The sequence below is a fragment of the Tauraco erythrolophus genome, chromosome 4, assembly GCF_009769465.1.
Source record: "Tauraco erythrolophus isolate bTauEry1 chromosome 4, bTauEry1.pri, whole genome shotgun sequence".
Lineage (NCBI taxonomy): Eukaryota > Metazoa > Chordata > Aves > Musophagiformes > Musophagidae > Tauraco > Tauraco erythrolophus.
Genome location: NC_141468.1, coordinates 7,092,641 through 7,112,073, shown reverse-complemented (window position 1 = coordinate 7,112,073; position 19,433 = coordinate 7,092,641). Strand labels below are relative to the sequence as shown.

Here is a 19,433-nt window from a genome sequence, read left to right as displayed (position 1 = left end):
CTTACATACCATCACCTTTTTCTGTTCTGGAGGGATGGTGTCTCTCTCAATTCCTTGATAATTGGTGAGGTACGGAGAGATTCTTATTAAAGTGACCAAGGAAGAAAGCTTGTACTGACGGTAGGTGATGCTTTCCTCTCGCTGTGTAGGGCTGATGGCAGTCCACAAGTGTCTAATTTGGGAACAGCACAGGGGAAAGGGACTTGGGGCTCCTCGTGGACAGCAGGATGACCATGAGCCAGCAATGTGCCCTTGTGGCCAAGAAGGCCAATGGCATCCTGGGCTGTATTAGAAGGGGTGTGGTTAGTAGGTCAAGAGAGGTTCTCCTCCCCCTCTACTCTGCCCTGGTGAGGCCGCATCTGGAATATTGTGTCCAGTTCTGGGCCCTTCAGTTCAAGAAGGACAAGGAACTGCTGGAGAGAGTCCAGTGCAGGGCCACAAAGATGATTAAGGGAGCGGAACATCTCCCTTCTGAGGAAAGGCTGAGGGAGCTGGGTCTCTTTAGCTTGGAGAAGAGGAGACTGAGGGGGGACCTCATTAATGTCTATAAATATGGAAAGGGTGACTGCCATGAGGATGGAGCCAGGCTCTTCTCAGTGGCATCCAATGATAGGACAAGGGGAAGTGGATATAAGCTGGAACATAGGAGGTTCTGCTTAAACACGAGGAAGAACTTCTTCCCAGTAAGGGTACCAGAACACAGGAACAGGCTTCCCAGAGAGGTTGTGGAGTCTCCTTCTCTGGAGGTGTTCCAAACCTGCCTGGATGCGTTCTTGTGTGATCTGATCTAGGTGGTCTTGCTCCAGCAGGGGGACTGGACTAGATGATCCTTTGAGGTCCCTTCCAATCCCTAACATTCTGTGATTCTGTAATTTATCAGGTCTGACTCTTTAGCATTTTAAAATCAGTGAGTTGCAAAACACGACCAATTCTAGTCCCATCCTTACGTATCCTTTTGAAAGTTTAAATCCAGCAGTTTACTAGTCATCTCAGCAGCACTGACAAGTAAGATAATCCAACTTCCAAAGGTAGCAGAAAAGCAGTTATCTGGCTGTTAGGTCAGTCCTTTTTCATGTCATTGCAGATTGGGATTTTCCGTTTGATTTTTCTGTCTGTAATGATGCTTCAGTTCCTTTGCATGCTGCTTTTCAAAATGTACAGTTGTAATACTTGTAAATACAGAAAAGAGATCAGTGTGACAGAGTGATGAGGAGAAAATACTCTCTAATGGGGAGCGTTATGTGTATCAGGCCAACTGATACTGTTCAGAAAATTTTATTCCTGGCCTTCCTTTTTATGATTTACATTTTTCAAAAGCTGAATATGTGACATTGCTGCTCGGCAGGGTTTTAAGCAGGCTTGTTGTACCTTGTAAGCCTGACCAATTTTTGGGGGGATTTATATGCACTGTTTAGTAAGCCATCACTGGCAAATTTTATCACCATTGATTATACTTCTTTTTTTTTCCCCCTAGTTTGTTGATAATCTATTTCTGCATTTTTTTGTCAAAATCAGTTCTCTGTACTAGTTAATTGACTATATATTAATGCCAGCCTCATCTGAGATGGCATTGTTTCCAGTACAATGTGTTGTCGATAATCTGTAATGCTAATTTGTGATTAGAAAACTTAATCATCCTTGTTCCACATCTTTAACTGCCTTCAGTGAGATAAGTCTTACTGGATAAAACTGATAAGACTTTAGAATACTGGTTATTTGTCTTTAATTTTGCAGTGATGTATTTTTGTGCCTAGGAAGGTAGCTGATGAAGAATTTTTTTGTTCCCATATTTAGCTTTTACTTTATCAGGAATTGTTGTGTTTCTAATTTGGAGATATTTAAATAATTCCCCTTATAAGAAAAAATCAATTTTTTTTGCTTATCTCCCAAAATATAACCTCTTGTCCCTGTCTCAAGCTGTTTTCTGAGTTTTCAGTATGGAGGGGTTAATGTAACATTAAACTATCTCAGTGCAGCAAGAAGGTTAAGATGATTCTGGCAGAAAGTGAAGAGAATTACTTTAAAGGCAATGAATGATAATTTCCACACTAAATGTAATTGAATTGTCATGAGGCATAGAACATGCCAAACTTGGATTCATGTGTAACTTCTGCAAAGGAGAGGAAAGTAAGCCATGGCCACATTTACAGCCTAAACCAGGACTCAGTTTCTGGTGCAAATACAGTTTTGTGTTCCTTTAAGCAAAGGTTTAAACTTTGTTTCAACTTCTGCCCCTTATTCCATCAGTGTTGTTGAAGAGCTGTGCATGTCCTTTTGAGTATATTTTGAAATAAAAGTAGTAATCCATTTTTAAATTCTGTTAATAAAAAAAATGTATCGACTACTTACTACTTGAATGTATTGACTACTGTGTGTTACACTGTTGACATGTAATAAGTAATACTACTGATTACTCAGCCACACTTTCTCAAATCAAGTGTAATCTCTCTTTTACTGGGAAAATAGTGATAGGATTTTTCTCCTTGTTTCTTGAAGCCCAGCAGCAGTCGTACTTGAAACAAGTAAGCTTTTCCCCCGCATCTGTCCATTGCAGAAGTGAAAATTTGGATTGCTCGGTACTAGAATTCTCTGAAGGAATATCAGCTTTCTAAGCAAGCATAAAGTTTACTTTTTAAAAACCCATAATTGGCCTTCTGCGAAGACTTACTGTAAGCACAGATCTCTGTGTCTTTCAAAAGAAAATGCAATTTAATTGTGATTATGGTTCTTCTAGCTTCTCACTTTGAAAGTAACGCTAAGCTTCGTGTGCTACTTTATGTCTGTGTAGATTTGGTCGCTTTAGTGGACGTTGTCAGTTTTGTAGGCATAGTTTGTCAACTGGCAAAGGACAAAAACCAGATTGTTTTAATTGTGTCAGGAATACGTAGCGCTGGAATGCACATGGAGTAGCATGGAGTTCAGTCTGTGCCCTTGTGTGGTGACAGTGCTGGGGAGGGGTTCCACAAAGGTGCTGTGGTTGGCGTGTAAGAGTTGTGTCTTGATCAGCGTCCACGTAAGTAGCTGGGGTGACAGTCCCACAACCGCTATAAAACTGTGTCAGAGAAAAACAAACCTGAAACCAAACCACTGTATGTCTTGCAGTCCTTTTTAAGCCTAGGAATAAAGGTGGATCCAGCACCTGAAGGAGCGGGAGGAACACAATACTGCTTGGACAACACCAAAAGCTGAGCAATATGAAATGAGTCTACTTGCTTCTTGCCTTACAGGGAGAAAATTATTTATCAGTGTTGTGGCACAGAGATGCAAAGCTTCCAAATATAGCAGATGTAATTGTTATTTTTTTTTTTTTTCCCCCTTAAATACTTGTGTAGATACATGTGTGCTGGTTCTGGTGCACACTGGAAAAAATGACAAAGCTTGCTAACAAATGGGAGTAATGTGATTGGAAAATGATGGTGACAAGCAGAAGGAACCAGAATGAGAATAACAAAGTGTAACTTCTGGAGATCATAAGAAAAAGCTTTAAAGAAGGAGTCAGACTTTCTGTTAGGGGAGGTTTGGGACAAGCATCACTGTTGTCTGAACGCTGGTGCTTGTGTCCGTAATCATGGATTTCTAGAATGATTTGGGTTGGGAGGGACCTTAAAGATCATCTAGTTCCAACCCCCTCGCCGTAGGCAGGGACGCCTTCCACTAGATCAGGTTGCTCAAAGCCTCATCCAACCCGGCCTTGTACACTTCCAGGGATGGGGCAGCCACAGCTCCTCTGGGCAACCTGTTCCAGTGCCTCACCACCCTCTGAGTGAAAAATTTCTTCCCTATATCTAATCGAAATCTCCCCTCTTTCGGTTTAAATCCATTGCCCCTTGTCCTATCACTACACGCCCTTGTAAAAAGCCCCTCTCCAGCTTTCCTGTAGGCCCCTTTAAGTACTGGAATGCTGCAATAAGATCACCTCAGAGCCTTCTCTTCTCCAGGCTGAACAGCCCCGACTCTCTCAGCCTGTCTCCATAGCAGAGGTGTTCCAGCCCTTGGATCATCTTTGTGGCCCTCCCCTGGACTCACTCCAGCAGCTCCATATCCTTCTTATGTTGGGGGCTCCAGAGCTGTATACAGATCTGTCTTGATCAAGCCTGATATTATCCTCCTCCCCTTCAAATCTAGTTTAAAGCTCTGTCCGTGAGCCCCCTTAGCTGTTGTGCAAAGACCCTCTTTCCCCTTTGAGAAAGGTGAATCCCACTGATGGGGCACACTGAGATTCTCTCTGTGTTTCTCTAAAGAATCTTCAAGTGAAGACAGGCAGAGGCCATGCTAAATGTCTAACAGATGGCTTAGAAGGCCACCTCGGCACAACTTCTTGTCTAAATATCTGAGAGATATGTAGATAAATTTTATTAAAGAAATACTGGCTTTGAACAAATAAATGTGTTAATAATGTCATACGATAGAAGACTGTAATATCCGATCTGTTTTTCTGTTTCGTGGACCAGATGGTTGATATGTACAGTTCTTGAAGTTCATAATGTTGCCATGAACTAAATAGTGAAGAAGACCCACGTGCCTGGAGTTATTTTTGTAACAGCGTGTGCTTGAAAACGATTTCAAACTTTTTTAAAGCTTTGCTTTGCCTGGAGTTCATTTAACTTTAACTCCACTGCTGTATCTGCAGCGTGCCGATGCCCAGTGCTTACCCATGTGTCTGTTTTTGCTTCCTTGTCCACCTTCCTGTTGTCATATCCTTATGCTTATTCCCACTCCAGGTTGCCCAAGTTGCAGTTTCTGATATTATAGCGATGTCCTTCCTTGTTTGCTGAGAAATAAGTCGTAGGCAGTTTCTCAGATGAGGTCATGTGGCATTTCTTCAGCATTCATCAGTATTCTAATCCCTCTCCACAAATCCTGTAAATAGTTCACAGTTCTGATTTGTAACCCGTAGCAAACATTCTGGCTTTCTTTGACTGTGTGAATGTTTGTGGAATTGACAACTAGTAGTTTTTCCTAGTAGTGGGTTGTGGAGTATTTTTTTTTTTAACTTGATTTCATACTTGCTTTGGTGGAAAATCGGGAACATTCTAAACTCAGCAGTTAAGATACCATCCAATAACTGTATTTTACTCTGAACAGTATTCAAGACATGCACCAAGGTCGGGCTTTGCTTTGATACAATTGTTTTGGCATTTCTCCATCCAAGTAGTCTCTCTGAAGTTGAAGTTTATTTTCCAAGTATTTAGCTGCAGTTCTTTGTTGACAAGGGAAAGAATCTGAACAGCAGTATTTTACTTGTCCACAGGTGCAGATGCCGAGCAGGATGCTGCTATCAAACTTGCCCAAGAACGAGCAGAGATAGTTGCCAAGTATGACAGAGTAAGTGAGCTTGATAAAAATTTTAAAGACATTTTGTAATTAACCTTAGTAATATATGTATTTTAAAAAAATGAATCATGATTCCAGCTAGCTTTTGTTTAAAAAACTCTATGTAGTACTAATCTGGTGGTTTCATGATACTGGCCTCTGGGTCAGGTACGTTATTCCTCCATGGGGGATGTTCTGGGTAATGACTCAATCAGCTCATTTTTCAGGGGCATGGCAAGTTGCTTTGGGGCTATTTTAAGGTAATGTTTTAGAAGCAGTGAAACTGGGATGATCAAGGATGGCTCAGTGTATCTATGAGATCAGGACGACTCTTATTTTACTTTTTATTTAATTAATTTTTGGTCATGGCAATAGAAACATTTAAATCATTATGGAGAACTTAAAAGATGAGTGAATTGCATTGTTTGTCAGAGTGTACTGTACTGGTCAGCCTGTACTTGGCACTGGTGAGGCCGCACCTCGAATTCTGTGTTCAGTTTTGAGCCCCTCACTGTAAGACAGACATTGAGGCACTATAACAAATCCAAGGAAGGGCAACGAAGCTGATGGAGGGTCTGGAGCACAAGTCTTGTGAGGAGCGGCTGAGGGAACTGGGGCCGTTTAGTCTGGAGAAAAGGAGGCTCAGGAGAGACCTTATCACTCTCTACGACTACGTGAAAGGAGATTGCAGCGAGGTGGGGGTTGGTCTTCCAAGTAACAAATGATAGGACAAGAAGAAATGGTCTCAAGTTGTGCCAGTGAAGGTTTAGATTGGATATTAAGAAAAATATCTTCCCCGAAAGGGTTGTCAAGCACTGGAACAGGCTGCCCAGGGAAGTGGTTGAATCATCATCCCTGGAGATACTTAAAAACCACATAGATGTGGTGCTCAGGGACCTGGTTTAGTGGTGGCCTGGGCAGTGTTAGGTTAACGGTTGGACTCGATGATCTTAAAGGTCCTTTCCAGCCTAAATGATTCTGTGATTGCTGTGAGGATTTGAATAAATACTCTGGTTATATCCTTTTTTTCCTGAACCACTTGTCAAGTAAAAGCCTGGCACGGAGCGTGCCTAGAATACCTGCACCATGTTTACATATTCTTGTAACACTTATGGACTTTATTAGTGCCATTGGAGTACTAAACAGTAGACTTGTTGTAGAGTTCATGAAACATTTTACATTCCAAACTTGGTGGTTTTCAGAGCGTGCGCTGAAGTGAGTGGCTCTGTTGTTTTTTAGTAAGGAAGAAACATGCACGTCGTCTGTGTTCTGAATGGTGACCTCTCCTCACACCCAGTAACCTGCATGTAGTAGCCCATACCAGAAGAATATAGAGCTGAAATGTGCTTAAATTTCTACAAGTTTTATGAAAATTGGCAATTGGAGTAGGTGAGAGGAACATGAATGAGTGCTTCATTGAGGGAAAACTCAGTGCTGCATTCTGTTTGACAGTTGCTGTAAGTCAACGTGGACAGTAGCTCAAAACTGCCCACAGAATGTGCTGTTGTCAGGTGTTGGTTCAGGAAAGATGGATTATGGAAATAAAATGAGCAGAAGGTGCTGTGTAGGGCCTTGATGGTCTACTGCAGAGACTAATAACAGCTGTGAAATCATTACAAGTCGGTGGTTGAAACCTGTGGTTGAAATTTATTCGATGTGTAGCAGTGACCAAAAGAGATGTGAAAGTAAGGGGCTGGGGGAGGTGTGCTCTTCTCTTTTTCTCTTGGTTGGTCAGTTTAGGACTAGTGTTCTCCTCTTCCTTCTCTACCCCACTACTAGTGTGTCCCAAAGATTATGGTTTGAGTGGCTGAATCCTTCTGTGTCTTAGTTTGTTGTGTCGTAAAACTTAATTTGGCTCTTTTTTCCTTTCTCTCCCTTTAGGGACGGGAGGGTGCACAGATTGAACCATGGGAAGATGCTGACTATCGTCTCTACAAAGTCACAGATAGATTTGGGTTTCTACAGTAAGTAGCAAGCTTAAAAGGAAAATAAGATTATGATTTTGCTACTATTACTATTTATGCTTTTTATTGTATCATTTATTTGATGAAAGTATTATTATGCTGTTTAATAGATCTTCTGGAAACTGTTTGCTGTGTAAGTTTTGGGTAATCTTTTACTGTGCTTTTCAGTTCCATTCCTAGGTGGTTTTTTTTTAAGCTCTGTAACGTGATCCTCTGTAGGGAGTGAAATGTTTTTGAGTGTTTTATTTGGGGATAAAAATTAATAGTCTACAAAAAAGATATTTCAAGTGGAATTAAATTGCAGATAAATTTTGGTTTTAAGTAGTTGTGTTATATATAAACAAACTTGAAGTTCTTGGAAGGATTTTAAAAAGTATTATTATAATGTTGATCCATTAAAAAACCCAGCACATTTAAGGTTACATAATAGTTGTATATTAACAATTGTGACTCTCAATCCTTCAAAGATAAATCTTATTTAATTTCATATATTTAGTAACCTTACCGCAGTCTCTGCTGATTTGGGCCCTAATGTTGCCTCATAAAGTGAAGTTAGAAAATACCAGAATCCAGTCAGTTACCTCCTCTGTAGCAAATAATCTGGGTCTTTTTGGCAAGTAAAGGTGAGAGTATTGAATTGTATTAGGACTCTCGTGGCTGACAGATGGAAATATCCAACTTGCAGAAACTGAACACAAGCTGACTTGCTGCTTTCAGTGAAATCCAGTCAAGAGACTCTGCCATTCTTGGGGTTTGGCATTTATGTTTGAATACATGAAGTGCAATTAAAATCCAGAAAAATCAGCGATGAGCGGAAAACTTAGTAATAACAATGTGCTTTTATAGTTTTGCGGGAGTGGGAGGTGTTTTGTTTTTGAGGAGGATTTTCCCCTTTCCCTCCTCCTGTTTTGTGACATCATTGTTTTTATAATCCGTCAGTTGAAACAGTCATCTTTACCTGTAGACTTTCCTTTGTCAGGGTGGGTTAATTTGGTGTATGACGTCCAAACAGTTCTATTTTATGCAGAGAGGTCTTTGTGCTGGTGAACTACAGCTGCAGCGCCACATGCCTGGTTTTGTAGCTGCAGTTGTAGGCGTTCTCATGGAGCATGAATGCCAGAATTGTTTCTTGTGCCCAAGTAACTGAAGCCACTGCTAAGCTCACCACTGACTTCAATGGGAATCGAATCCTGTGCCTTCGTGTTTGCCGGTAGATTCTTGATTTTGGTATCCTTATGAGCTCCTGAACTTTCCCTGATACCTGTATTGTGATATTTGCCTTTTTATATGTTAGGCATGGAAGAATGTTATTCGTATCTGCTACAGTTACTGCTGCAGTTACTTTTCAGAGGCCTTGGATTTCATGGCTCCAATGCTGTAGTGTGTTTGAGATGCAGTAATGGAAGAGCTGCTTGGAAAATCACCATGTGCCAGTTTCCACGCTGCTGTAGCTGTGACTTAAAGCTGCTGTGGGCACCCTTACATCCCACTGCAGTCACCCTTGTGATGTGGTAGGGTGGATGGACCCTAGTCATTGGACCATACTTTCTTTCTAGTGATGTCGTTAGTCACCAGTGCAAAGTGTATGCAGAATTCATTCTCTCTGTAGTCAACTGCATGAGATGAACTCTAAAAGCCTTATAATTAATAATTAATAATAATAATGGGGACTCTGCTCTCGTGAGACCCCACCTGGAATACTGCGTTCAGCTCTGGAGTCCCCAACACAAGAAGGACATGGAGCTACTGGAACGAGTCCAGAGGAGGGCCACGAAGATGATCCGAGGGCTGGAACACCTCTGCTGTGGAGAGAGGCTGAGAGAGTTGGGGCTGTTCAGCCTGGAGAAGAGAAGGCTCCAGGGTGATCTTATTGCAGCCTTCCAGTACCTAAAGGGGGCCTACAGGAAAGCTGGAGAGGGACTTTTTCCAAGGGCGTGTAGTGATAGGACAAGGGGCAATGGATTTAAACTGAAAGAGGGGAGATTTTGATTATATATAAGGAAGACGTTTTTTACATTGAGGGTGGTGAGGCAGTGGAACAGGTTGCCCAGAAAAGTTGTGGATGCCCCATCCCTGGAAGCGTTTAAGGCCGGATTGGATGAGGCTTTGGGCAACCTGGTGTAGTGGAGGGTGTCCCTGCCCATGGCAGGGGGGTTGGAACTAGATGATCTTTGAGGTCCCTTCCAACCCAAACCATTCTATGATTCTGTGATACGTGAAGGCTGCACAAGTGAACAATGTCTGTAGATACTGTCTTCACTAATTGTGTGATGTTTTTTACTTATATGCTAATGATACCTTGTTATAAGGCAGATTTCACCTGGGAGTGCCATCAAGGCTGCTTTATGATTCTTCAAAGCAAATTCATTGCAAATGACATTGTTATTTTCCTGAGAAATAAAATCTCCTAATAGGATGAATATAGTTAGGATAAGCATATCAATTGGCTTTCCCTGAAAAGGCAATTTATATTGCTCTATAGATTTTAACTATAGTCTGAGTTCATATATACTGCAATACTCAGCCTGTGCAATCTACCATTTCTGAAACAAACTCCTATTCCTACAAGAATTTGAAACTAAGCAGGATGTACGAAAAGCCTCAAACAGTTGCCTTAATGATTATCATCCATAAGTCCCATTATTCCCCATGACTCATCTGTCAGGTGTTTGCAGCGTGAATTAACAAAACGGGCTAATGCACATTGAAAACTGAAAGTCTGGGGACAGTATCAAACTTACTGTATTCTAGTTAAGTTGAGATTAGCAATGATTTGTAATCCTGTTTACACTGACATCTTAAAATACTAAGTAGCTGAAAAACGCCTCTTGTTTCAGAAGGCTGCTGGATGTGGGGAACCAGACGGAAAATTAGGGCTTATTTGCTCAGTACAATAGGCCTTGATTGCTATTAGTAGTTTATAAACTTCTCTTTCTCCTTGGCTATATCCTGTCCACAGCTTTCCTTGGCTCTGCAAAGGTGCATTCAAAGTTCAGCTGATTGCTGATAGGGCAGAAAAGCTAAGTTTGATGGGATGAAGAACTCAAGCTGCCTGTGTAACTTGCCACTGATAAGACGGGAGTGAGTAAAGACTAGAGACTTCTGAAGATGAGTTTTGGTCTAGATCTATGTTTCTTCTGGTGTCCCAGTCTCCTTATTTGTGTGTCAAACTAAGAATTAGTAAACTTGTGGAACCTGAAGACACTTACATGTCTGTTGTCTTCCTGCCACACCAGTAGAAGTGGGTAAAACTGTTTAGATTTTCTTCTGAGAACATTCTGAGTAGCAGAGGGAAGGTTCCTTCTTATTAACAGTGTAGAAATTCCTAGTGATTGGAAACAGGTATGACATTTCTCTTCAGGTGAAATATCTCATCTTAAGGTTAACCTTCATTTAAGACCCACAGTTGAAATATTTTTTGGTTGGCTTTGGTTGATTCTATAGAATCATAGAATGGCATAGGCTGGAAGGGACCTCAGAGATCATCTAATCCAACCTCCCTGTCATGGGCAGGGACGCCTCTCAACTAGATCAGGCTACTCAAGGCTCCGTCCAACCTGGCCTTGAACACCTCCACAGAGGGGGCATCCACCACTTCTATAGAAGATTCTAATTGTTATTTATTGTTTACAATAGTTAGGACCATCTTTACCTGGCACTGTCTTAAATTTTTAATAGCTGCTGCCTAAAGAACACGATTTGTTGGCTGTAGTACTGTCTTTTTTTTTATTTTGCAATTGTGCATATGAATATGCAAGTTCCCATTGATATTGGATATTAAAAGGAAATTGATGTGGACAGGTTATTAAAATAGCTGTTCAAAACAAAACAAAAAGCTGAGTTAATACCTAATGAATTTATGGAACAAGAAAGTAAGTTCAGTGAGAGATACCAAAGCATTATAATAATGAGACTTATTTGAAATTAATAAAGGGGAGTTTTAGGGGAAGTTGGACATGACAAGAAGGTTTCCAGCAAACATGCTTAGCTGCAAAATAATCCTGTGGGGAGCCGAAGGGGTCTGTCTACTGAGCTGTTCAAGACCAGGCTGTACAAAACAAAATGCATCTGTGACGAGTATTGTCAGTGAGACTGACTGAATTTGTAACAGGTATGTTTTCGGTAGAATAGCTTATGAATTGTACATGAGACGCATGCATGAACCAGAAGAAGTTAAAATCTCATTATTAGCTAAAACGTAGAAAACTTGGCCTTTACCAACTACTGTTGGTGTGAGGCTGTAAGGAAGTGGTGGTCGTCATGGTTTATTTAAGCCATATGGTGTTGCTGGCAAAAGAATCTCAACTTGGGGCTTTTTAAATGTAATTTAATTTACTGCCAAATAATACAACATTTTGACTGCTGATTTCAGATGGGGAAGTGCAGCATAAACACTAGGGGATACCTTTTTCCTCTGCGCCCCCAGGACAAACTTTCCTTGTTTTTTGCTGTGGGTTACCCGTGGCTCACCCCGGTTCCTTTGGTGAGGCACAGGCAGTGCAGGAGGTCCTGCAACAACAGCTTTTTTTCTGCCATTCGTGGCTTGTTATGTGGTTTCATCTGCTGCTCCTTGCGTCTTGTTTTCTGCTGCCCCATCATGGGTCGTTTGTAGGCTGCAGTCTCCTTGGAGACATCCTTCTCCTGGCATAGTGTGCCTTCTTCTGAAAGCACATCTTCAGCTGTGTCCCCAATGACTTCTCCTTCCATGTGTCTCTTCCATTTCTCACCGTATCTCCTCCATTTCTTCTGCATCTGTCAGCTGTGATGCTTTTAAAAATATGCTTTTGATAGAGCATCATTTGTTCTGCCAGCTGACTGAAGTGTTGGCATATAATGGCTTGTTTTTAGTGGTTTCAAAGTTGGCTGGAGCAGCTGTGACTGGTACAGGACAGGTTATGGCTCCCTCTGACACAGGTCACCCCTGCAGCCCCCAGCTAATGAAACTCAATACATGTAATGATGAGCACTGTCATGCTGGGTACACAGTCAAGCACTGGAAACTCATTTGTGAAGAAGGTAACTGAGACTTTGGCCAAGGGAGCCAGTGTTTTCGGGACATGTTGGTACCAGAACACCGTAAACATGACAGCAGTTACTAGATTGTTGTACTACTTGACAGTGTGTTTGCTTCCTTCTGGAAGGCTGAGAATGTATTTGAAGAGAGAAGCTTTCAGTGCACTGTTTTCCAAGGGAAAAAGGCCATTTCGGAATCCGGAGGTCTCAAATTAGTCTAGGGACACATATTAGTTCTAAGGGAGCTGTGTTTCGAATGCTGGTGTGCCTTCTCGTAGATGAAATTATGCGGCACGTGTGCCGCCTGGACCCAGTTGGTTGCTGTTCATGCTTTCCAGTGCAGCATTTCCAACCCTGTTACATTAATCTCAGTTTGCAAAGCAGGACAAAAAAGGTGAAGTAGCATTGGTTCATCTCAATCCATTTCATATAGCATTCATTCTATTAGTGTTGTTCACCTTAATTAATATAGACTTGTTTCTGTCAGGTACTGCTGGTCTTTCTCAATGCCACCTGGTACACATGGAGTAGTGCCTACTAAAACTTGGCACTTCACTTACACAGTGTTTGTCTAGGAGAAGCCCATGTCAGGGAGCTCATCTTAGTCATGAACACAAGAGTCTTGAGAAAAGAGTGTATTTCTTACAGGTGCACTGTGGTTTCCTACAGTTCTGAAAATACCTTTTTAAAAAAAGGCAGCAACATTCCTACCTAAAAAAACCCTTGAGTCATAGTCCTTATTCTGTAAATTTTCTCATAAAAATTCTCCTGGACTCCTGATTTCACATTATAGTGGGAGACTGCTGAACAGTAGGGCTGGTGTGGAAAAAAAAACCCATTAATTTTTAAAAGGAACGTTTTTCCTCTAGAAAATCTAGCACCAGTGTTTGTGTGTACATTCTACCAGTGTTTTGATAAGATAGAACATTAATTTCTAGAAAATGCATGCTTGAAACTGTATCTGACAGGTGGTTTGTTCTACACTTGCAGTTGGTTGAAGTCTAGCACACCATCTCAGGGGACCACTGTAGTGCTCAGATAAGCCTTAGTCTATAATATATGACCTTTTCAATCAAGTATTTTAGGAATGGGAGAAATGCCTCATATCTCTTTTTGGAAATGGAAAAGATGGAATATGTTTGGTATTCATAAAAAATAAGGAGTTTGTTTGGTGGAGGGTTTTTTCCCTTCCCTCCCCCCCGGCCCTGCCTTCTTGGATATGTTGTATCTTTTTGGTCAACGTTGTGTCAAGCTACCTCCCCCCCCCCCCTCCCCCCCTGCCATTAATCAAGATTTTTCATTTCATGCTCAGAATGCACACACAAAAAAGCAACAGAATGTTGCAATTAAAAAAAAAAAACAAACACACCACAAACTAGTAGAAAACAAAAATAAAACCTCTACCTCAGAGAACCAAACACCCTGTACCCCATAAAAAAAGGCATTTCCTTTCAGTCTTATCTTGGAGCCTGGCTAAATTTTAAAGTAAATGGTCTTAATCTTTTCGCTATGGACTGTTCTTTCATAGAAACTTCACCTTGTAGATAATTCTGTTTGCAGTTTTTCTAGCAGCAGTCATTAGTAAGGGAATAACTTCAGGGAAAAAAAAAGAAGGAATTTCTGAGTGTCTTGAAGCTCATAGCAGGCATTCCAGTAATGCCTTGGGATCTGGGATTTCCCCCTTCCCGTCCTTGAATTCTTTAGTTGATTTGTTACTGCTTTGGGATGGTTAAGAAAGCTACTAGAATTAATATGTTATTCTATGAGCAGTGGCAAGTCCTCTGCTACTTGAAGGAACATTTAAACAGATGTTTCTTTTTTTTTTTAAAGCCTACAGTTTAAGCAATAATATTTATATTGCTTTGTCTATTTAGAAGTAGCAATTATATAAGTGATTTTTATAGTTAATTAAAGGTCTTAAAGCAACAAAAGAAACAAAAAGCAACAAATCCAAATGACAGTCAATGTTTTGTAAATAAGTAAGAATTTAAGCTCTAACTGAAGATCACTGAAGCACATATTTAAAGATCTATTTTCACGAGTGTATCCTTGTATCTGTTTTTGTGAAACTCTCCAGGCAGCTACAAGGACAAAATAATTTCATTCCCATTCCTTCCCCTTCGTCCCTGCCCCATATAATGTTAAGGTTGAATGGTCACCAGAGCATTGGCTGATTGGGGTTTGCAAAACAGCCTAAACTTTGTGCTCCTAAAGTAGGGTAAGAGCTGAAAGCAGCATTTTGCAACTCTAAAGGTCAACACCAGTTGCATGTTTGAAGAGCCGGTCCTCTTTCGGGCCTCTTAGCACCAGGTCAAAAGTCAGAGAGGAGGAGAAGCAAAACGACCTCAGCGTCTTCCTAGGATGGCACAGAAAGCTAAAATTTGAGCAAATCCTAACGGCTAGAAGGCATCTTCCTTTGCTTAGGTCTCCACACCAATATACCCCTGTTCAATATACTGCCAGGTTCTGCGCCGCTTTGGACTGAAACCTCTAAGTCATTGAACGACGTTCCTTCTCAAGGATGAGACATCAGCCAGGATCGCTCCTTTGGTACTTGTTGGTACTGGTGATTTCAGTCCTTCATCAGATAGTGGCCAAACAAAAGGTATTTAGAAAAAAAAGACCATACCAAAACCGGAAAACATTCCACATCTTTCCTTTTCAGCTTGCAACTAGGTCTCATATTATCTGGTCTCTTATTAGCCGTACTTGTGCGTGTGTTCTCATTTTTCTTGTATTTATCTATCTCTGTACGTCACTCAGCTGTGAGGAAAGCATTCAGTTTTCTTTTATAAGAAAACTTTTTAAGACCACAGTTTTACTTTTCTGAGTAAAAGAATATAACATTGCTTTTTGGAATTTGGGCATGTTCAGCTAAAGGCCAAATTTTACTACTCTGCATTGGGAAACATAGATTATGGCTAATATACGCTGGCTAATATAGTGTTGAAAGCGTTATAATTGTTCAGGTGTTAATAGACACAAAGTAGAAATAACAGAAGAAACTACAATTTATTTACTGCAGCTTTTGAAGAATTTTTTTCTTTCCGTCATTCATTGATGAATGCCATCAGCTGAATTGTCCTGTTAACTTTCAATAATGAACTGTGCAAATCATAAGCTGCCATGACATAATTTAAAAAATGCAGCAATGATTTCAAAAACTTTTATTTCTCCAACTTACACGATATGAATTTTTTTTTTTCAGGTCTTGCTGTTATTAAAGTCTGTGTTAACTTGTATTAATAATCATTATCTTACAGCAATAACCAATATTGTTACAGGTTTTTTGGTCTAACTTGGGTGATTCAGCTTAAACAGGTTTTTCTTTTACTACCTGTTCAATAAATGGAAACTGGGGATCTATGTGCAGTGTGGCAGTTGCTTTGAGGTTGATAAATACCCAGGGATCCGCGTAGTGAGGTTGGGCAGGTTGGAGGTTTACTCTGCAAGGTTGTTTGTGGTTGTTTTATTTTCCTCCTAGTGAAGGAAGAGATCTACAATAAAAGTACTAATGGTAGAAAATACAGATGTGGGTGTTTTCCCCCTTCATGAAGCTGTCTTAAAAGATTTGGATTAGATTCTTGTGCTACTCTTACAGTGGCTCTGTGCTGATCTGGATGGAATTGTACCAATTCACAGCAGCTGAGAATCTGACTCATACTCTTATTCTTTATCCCGAGAGTCTATTAAAGCAGGGAACATGCTTTCAGAATAGTTTGCTAATGCTGGAGATTATTACATTGCCAGAGGCGCTTTGCAAATAGCAGAGTTCATTATTCTTTCTTTTGCTAAGATAGAGACCTACCTCCTCTTCCCCATCAAACTTCACTCTTTAAAAAAAATATATTGCATTTTTATTAGCTCTAATGCATTTTTGCAGTGTGCCGCAAAAATGGGCTAGAATCATAGAATCATAGAATGGTTAGGGCTGGAAGGGACCTTCAAAGGTCATCTAGTCCAACCCCCCTGCAAGGAACAGGGATATCTCCAACTAGATCAGGTTGCTCAGGGCCTTGTCCAACCTGGCCTTGAACGTCTCCAGGGATGGAGCATCCACCACCTCTCTGGGCAACCTGTTCCAGTGTTCTACCACTCTCATGGTAAAAAATTTTTTCCTAATATCCAACCTGAACCTACCTCCCTCTATTTTAAAACCGTTACCCCTTGTCCTATCATAACTGGCCCTCCTGAACAGCCTCTCCCCATCTTTCCTGTAGGCCCCCTTGAGGTACTGGAAGACCGCTATAAGGTCACCCCGGAGCCTCCTCTTCTCCAGGCTGAACAGCCCCAACTCTTTCAGCCTGTCCTCATAGGAAAGGTGCTCCAGCCCTCTTATCATCTTCGTGGCCCTCCTCTGGATCCTCTCCAACTGGTCCATGTCCTTCTTATGTTGGGGACTCCAGAACTGGACGCAGTACTCCAAGTGAGGTCTTACGAGGGCAGAGTAGAGGGGGAGAATCACCTCCCTCGACCTGCTGGCCACGCTCCTCTTGATGCAGCCCAGGACGCGGTTGGCCTTCTGGGCCGCAAGAGCACATTGCCGGCTCATATTGAGCTTCTCGTCCACCAGTACTCCCAAGTCCTTCTCCTCAGGGCTGCTGTCGATCCATTCACCACCCAGTCTGTATTTATGCCTGGGATTGCCACGACCCAGATGTAGGACCTTGCATTTGGCCTGGTTAAACTTCATGAGGTTGGTACGGGCCCACCTCTCCAGCCTGTCGAGGTCCCTCTGGATGGCATCCCTCCCTTCCAGCGTGTCGACGGCACCACACAGCTTGGTGTCATCGGCGAACTTGCTGAGGGTGCACTCCATGCCACTGTCCACGTCACCGACAAAGATGTTGAAGAGGGCCGGGCCCAACACGGACCCCTGAGGGACGCCACTCGTGACCGGTCTCCACTTGGACATTGAGCCGTTGACCACTACTCTCTGAGTGCGGCCATTGAGCCAATTCCTTATCCACCGAGTGGTCCATCCATCAAACCCATGACTCTCTAGTTTAGAGAGAAGAATGTCGTGCGGGACAGTGTCAAAAGCTTTGCACAAGTCCAAGTAGATGACATCCATTGGTCGACCCTTGTCCACCGATGTTGTCACCCCATCGTAAAAGGCCACCAAGTTGGTCAGGCACGATCTGCCTTTGGTGAAGCCATGTTGGCTGTCACCCACCACCTCCTTGCTCTCCATGTGCCTTAGCATGGTTCCCAGGAGAATCTGCTCCATGACCTTGCCAGGCACAGAGGTGAGGCTGACCGGTCTGTAGTTGCCCGGGTCCTCCTTGTTCCCCTTTTTAAAAATGGGGGTTATGTTCCCTCTCTTCCAGTCATCGGGGACCTCGCCAGACCGCCACGACTTCTCGAATACAATAGCCAGTGGCTTGGCAACTTCATCCGCCAGTTCCTTCAGGACCCGCGGATGGATCTCATCAGGTCCCATGGACTTGTGCACCTTCAAGTTCCTCAGATGTTCTCGAACCTGGTCTTCAAGTACAGTGGGCGGTGGTTCATCCTCACAGTCCCTGCTAGTTCTTTCCACAGCTTGGGTGGTAAGACAAGAGGCTTTACCAGTGAAGACTGAGGCAAAAAATTCATTGAGTACCTCAGCCTTCTCTATGTCCCGGGTAACCAGAGCACCAGTATCCTTCCGGAGGGGGCCTATGTTCTCCTTGGACTTCCTTTTGTCCCCTACATACCTATAGAAGCATTTCTTGTTGCTTTTTATATCCCTTGCCAAATTCAATTCCTTTAGGGCTTTAGCCTTCCTCACTTGATCCCTGGTCACTCTTACAGCTTCTCTGTATTCCTCCCAGGCTATCTGTCTCCGCTTCCACCCTCTGTAGGCTAACCTCTTCATTTTCAGTTGGTCCAGGAGCTCCTTGCTCATCCACGCCGGCCTCCTGGTCTTTTTGCCCGACTTGTTCTTCGTCGGGATGCACCTCTGCTGAGCTTGGAGAAGGTGCTCCTTGAATGTGGACCAACTTTCCTGGGCCCCTTGTCCCTCCAGGGCCGCCTCCCACGGCACTTTGCCCATCAGGTGCTTCAAGAGGCCGAAGTCCGCCTTCTTGAAGTCTAGGGTACAGAGCTTGCTGAATGGTTTCCTTGCTGCCCCATGGATCTTGAACTCCACTGTGTCGTGGTCACTGCAGCCAAGGCTATCCTTAAGTTTCACATCGCCCACCAGTCCCTCCCTGTTGGTGAGCACAAGGTCAAGCATGGCACCCCTCCTTGTCGGCTCCTCTATCACCTGCAGGAGGAAGTTGTCATCCACGCATTCCAGGAACCTCCTGGACTGCCTGTGCCCTGCCGTATTGTCTCTCCAACAGATGTCAGGGTGGTTGAAGTCCCCCATGAGGACCAGGGCTTGTGACCGCGAGGCTGCTCCTATCTGGCTATAAAGCGCCTCATCTGCTCTGTCCTCCTGGCCAGGTGGCCTGTAACAGACTCCTACCGTAACATCCCCTATCCGTCCCCGTCCTCTAATCTTGACCCATAAGCTCTCTGTCAGCTCGTCCTCCGACCCCAGGCGAAGCTCCACGCACTCCAGCCGGTTGCTGACGTAGAGAGCGACACCCCCTCCTCGTCTCCCCTTCCTGTCCTTTCTAAAAAGCTTATACCCCTCCATGTTGACACTCCAGTCATAGGAGTCGTCCCACCACGTCTCCGTGATGCCAATAAGGTCGTAGCCCTGCTCATGTACACGCATCTCTAGCTCATCCTGTTTATTTCCCATGCTGCGTGCGTTGGTGTACATACACTTGAGATGGGCCTCCGACAAAGCCGACTCGCTGGCTGGAGTGACAGGTGTTCTCTTGGACGGCAGTGTAAGATCGTTCGAACATACCTGCGATCCATCCTCAGCTTCTGGACCCTCGGTGCTGGCACTGGTGCCATGCTGACAGCGGTATAGATCTGACTTCTTGGCTGGAATTCCCTTCTTCTGTTCTACAGATACTTCCAGCATATCTTTACCATTCTTGATATTCCCCCCCTCCCCCTTCAAATCTAGTTTAAAGCCCTAGGAGCAAAGCAATGGAGAGCTCGATCAAGAATTGTGAGATACTCAATTGAATACCTCTAAATGAAGCTATTGATTTGTTTTTTTTCAGTATTGTTATTTTGCCCCTAACTTTTTAATAG

The 19,433-nt window shown here is 42.8% G+C and overlaps 1 protein-coding gene across 3 annotated transcripts in view; it reads left to right on the top strand.

The window, feature by feature from the left end:
- Positions 1–19,433, top strand: part of USP6NL (USP6 N-terminal like) — a 135,985-nt gene that overhangs the window by 58,761 nt on the left and 57,791 nt on the right. For all 3 annotated transcript variants that reach the window (XM_086610038.1, XM_086610036.1, XM_086610037.1), the window contains 2 exons: positions 5,252–5,325; positions 7,195–7,277. In XM_086610038.1, the coding sequence (XP_086466164.1) occupies positions 5,252–5,325; positions 7,195–7,277 (157 nt within the window). The remainder of the gene's footprint in view (positions 1–5,251; positions 5,326–7,194; positions 7,278–19,433) is intronic.